Genomic DNA, 3267 nt, shown 5'->3' with positions numbered 1-3267 from the left:
ACATAATTTGAAAGCTCCGACGGATAGCTGTCGGAACATTCCGCTCAGTTAACGCACACAAACACTGCAGTGCTTTCAAATGGTTCATTAAATTTATCATAGATGGCAGCACTCAGATGTATAGTGTCTTTACTAAGTAAGCGTTAGCCAAAGCTTTCTTAGTGTGTTGTTGCAAGGCTTTTAGAAGGAAGGCAGCAACCACCTTCTGATGGATTAAGTAACGTTTTTTATAGTACAATAATGTTTAAACACAAATGGGATAGTATAAATATTTATTACTAATAAAATTCAGAAGTTTTATAGGAAATTTGTAAATTAACTAGTTATGCTTTGGAGTTGTAAATTTCATTGATTTGATTTTTTTAATTAATTTTTTTTTAAATCTGATTTACAACTCCACTACTTAAAACTTACGTGGAAATTTCCGATTATTTCTAATACCGTCATGTAGGCCTACAGGGCAAACGTTAACGGTGTAAAAGTTTGTTATAGAAAAATCGTAAAGCTATGAGAAAAACTGCGATGGTCCAAAAAGTTAAACCATATATGTAGTCCATAAAATTCCTTAACTTTAGACCTAAAGGAGTATGGGTGATGGAAGCTGCCGCAAAAAATATTGAGATTTAATAAAAACTTCATTGCCCGTTTTGCCACCATTATTATTGTCGTATAGAGGGCTTATATTTTGAATAAATTCTGTAGAAAAAATTGCTTTTACTAGCTTTGGATGGTAATGCCTCAGAATTTTCAAAAAATAAGTGTAGGGAAAACTCCTACTATTCTTGTACGTTTTTTGCAGGCATTTTTCAAGGTGTTTTAATGGCTTTTACTAAAAAGATAACCGTGCAGGCTAGGCTTAACCAATCAAGCTCATATTTAACCAGTAGGTGCGTTAGAATGTTGGCTACAAAATGTCGGTTTGTTGAGAAAATGTATCGTTTTCGAGAAATTTCAATTTAACTGAAAAAATTCCCAGCTGGTTCTCTTAGCCCTTAAGGAACAATTTTGCGTTTTCTTTAGCTTGGTGTATAATTTGAATATATCGACTCCATGGCTTATTGGTTGCGGCTACTGCTTCATACAAAAAAGGATCAAATCCCGCCCATTCTCCAGAAATCAAGGCATGTGATATTATGCCATAGTAAAGCCACATTTTTGTTCACAACTCGATGTATTTGAACGATTTTCTGAAATTTTTCCTTGTTAAATCACAAAATAAATAGTGAACCCTTGTCGCTGTACTACAAAACTAATCGATTAGCTTGCACTATGCCATTGCGTTATCCTAAGGAGTGTGAAGGGAAGGCAAAATTTGACCGTAGTTACACTTAATAAGTTAAGGAGGGACTGTGGGACGGTACGGAACCTTATCGCTAAAGCAGAACACTGGACAAGCGTCTAGTACTTCCGGGCACGCAGCTTGGCGGGCTTCTTCTTGAGCTGAGCCACCGGAGTTTTCTTCAGGTCAGCCGATGCCGCAGCCGCTGGGCTTCCGTAGGCGGTGGCCGTGCTGTGCGCCGATCCTCCCTTGCCGGTGCTGTACGAGTTGGCGATTGCGATGGCTCCTCCGTTCGTGCTTCCGAAGTTGATCGGGAAGTAGGTGTTGGGCAGGGCAGGACGGGCACCGCGACGTCCCACGAACACTTCCTCTTCGTCTTCCTCAGCCGACTCCAGCTGAACGGTGACCTTCTTCTTCTGGTCCGGGATCACGACGGGGGCAACCGGAGCGGCCTGGGGTTCCTCAGCGAGGGGCTCTTCGATCTCGTGAACCGCCGGAACGTCATACTGGGGAGCATCAGCTTCGGCCGGGTAGGCTTCCTCTGGGAAAGCTTCAGCCACGGACTGCACACTCTGGTCGGCCTGAACCGGCAGTTCAGCACTTTCCACATCCGAGTTCTGGCAGTCTACAATGGAGAACGATATTTTTTTGAATCCTGAACGCATTGTCCCGGCCCAGTTCTTACCCTTCAGATACGTTCCAGTGGCGATGGTGTTTCCGGCGGCAAAGGCAGATACTCCGGCTGAACGGCGTTGATTCTGCAGTTGCTGGTTCTGGTAGTGGAATCCGTACATTGCCTGCTGTGGGGCCATGTAGGGCATCGCCTGACGGTAGTACATGATAGCTGACGATAATAGGGGTAAAACATTGATCGATTAGTATCACTGCAAGCCTTTTTGAGATGTTCACTGAAGATCACTGAATCTGTGTCACATAAAAGTCCATCTTATTCACGCACCATTTCTCATCGGGATCGTGTACGCCGCACTCACGCCGCACAGGGCCACAAAAAGAGCAACGATCTTGTACATTTTCACTGTAATTATATATATTTCACTTGTTACACGTAAGATTTTTTTACTCGTTACGAAATTTCGTTTCTTCAGCTGAAGTTGAGCAAATATCGGGCGCTAAACTTAAACTACTGTTTATTGGATAAGTTTCCACCGATAACTGATAATTCTGGCTCCGGGAACAGGCGCTTTTATACCGAAAATAGCGAAAGAATTAGTTGGTATTCATGCAGGGTAAATTATTATTGCCTCTTTTGTTTCAGTGGTGTGCGCGCAAACTAATTTCGTATGTAAGGCTATCGATTTTATTAGATTTTAGAATAAATTTAAATTTGACTTACTTGAAAACGTTCACAGCACATGCGAGAGAGTGTGTGCGAGCACGCGGTTGGGCAAACGGCCAAAATGAGGGAGAGAGAATCCTCCCAAGATTGGTCAAATGACCAGAACGGGAGAAGCAGTAGCAGAAGCGAAGAAGCGATCGGACGTGACGAACGCACCGGATTTGCGAATTTGCAAAAACCCGAAGAAATGCCGAAGAATTTTAACTGTTTGGGGACAAAGTGCGCAAATGGTCATGGGAGGATTGGCTTAGGGTGGCATTTGGGATAATCCCAAAATATCTTCATGAAACTTTCAGGAGTGATTGGAAATCATCTTTTTAGTGGATGCAACTTTCTCTAATATGAAACTTTGAGGTTTTCTACGTAGATGTAACCCTTTAAGTTGAACTTTTTTTCCCGTCTGTTGTCTCAATATTCTATGATTGTAAAAATACCATAAGTGCCAATTAACAATTAACAATTTGACCGTGACCGTAAGACTGGAATTCATAGAAAAAATATTGTGTAACAGTCAAAATTAAAGGCTACAGTAAACTTTTGAAAACGACGTTCATAGAATCAATGTATCAATATTAAATTACCTAAGTTTATAAGCTTTTTAACAAAATACGTACAAAGTTTAAGTAAAATT

At 41.3% G+C, this 3267-nt stretch overlaps 1 protein-coding gene across 1 annotated transcript; it reads right to left on the bottom strand.

Annotated features, from left to right (window-relative positions):
* Nucleotides 1–1152: 1152 nt before the first annotated feature.
* Nucleotides 1153–2440, bottom strand: LOC120418561 (uncharacterized). The gene is made up of 3 exons (XM_039580992.1): nucleotides 2238–2440; nucleotides 1965–2123; nucleotides 1153–1904 (listed from the first exon to the last, which is right to left on the bottom strand). Exons 1-3 carry the CDS (start codon nucleotides 2308–2310, stop codon nucleotides 1399–1401), a joined length of 738 nt encoding a protein of 245 aa, XP_039436926.1. The 5' UTR covers nucleotides 2311–2440; the 3' UTR covers nucleotides 1153–1398.
* Between the last annotated feature and the right edge of the window lie 827 nt (nucleotides 2441–3267).

The sequence above is a fragment of the Culex pipiens genome, chromosome 3 (genome assembly GCF_016801865.2).
Source record: "Culex pipiens pallens isolate TS chromosome 3, TS_CPP_V2, whole genome shotgun sequence".
Classification (NCBI taxonomy): Eukaryota; Metazoa; Arthropoda; class Insecta; order Diptera; family Culicidae; genus Culex; species Culex pipiens.
This window is presented reverse-complemented; position numbering and strand designations above follow the sequence as displayed.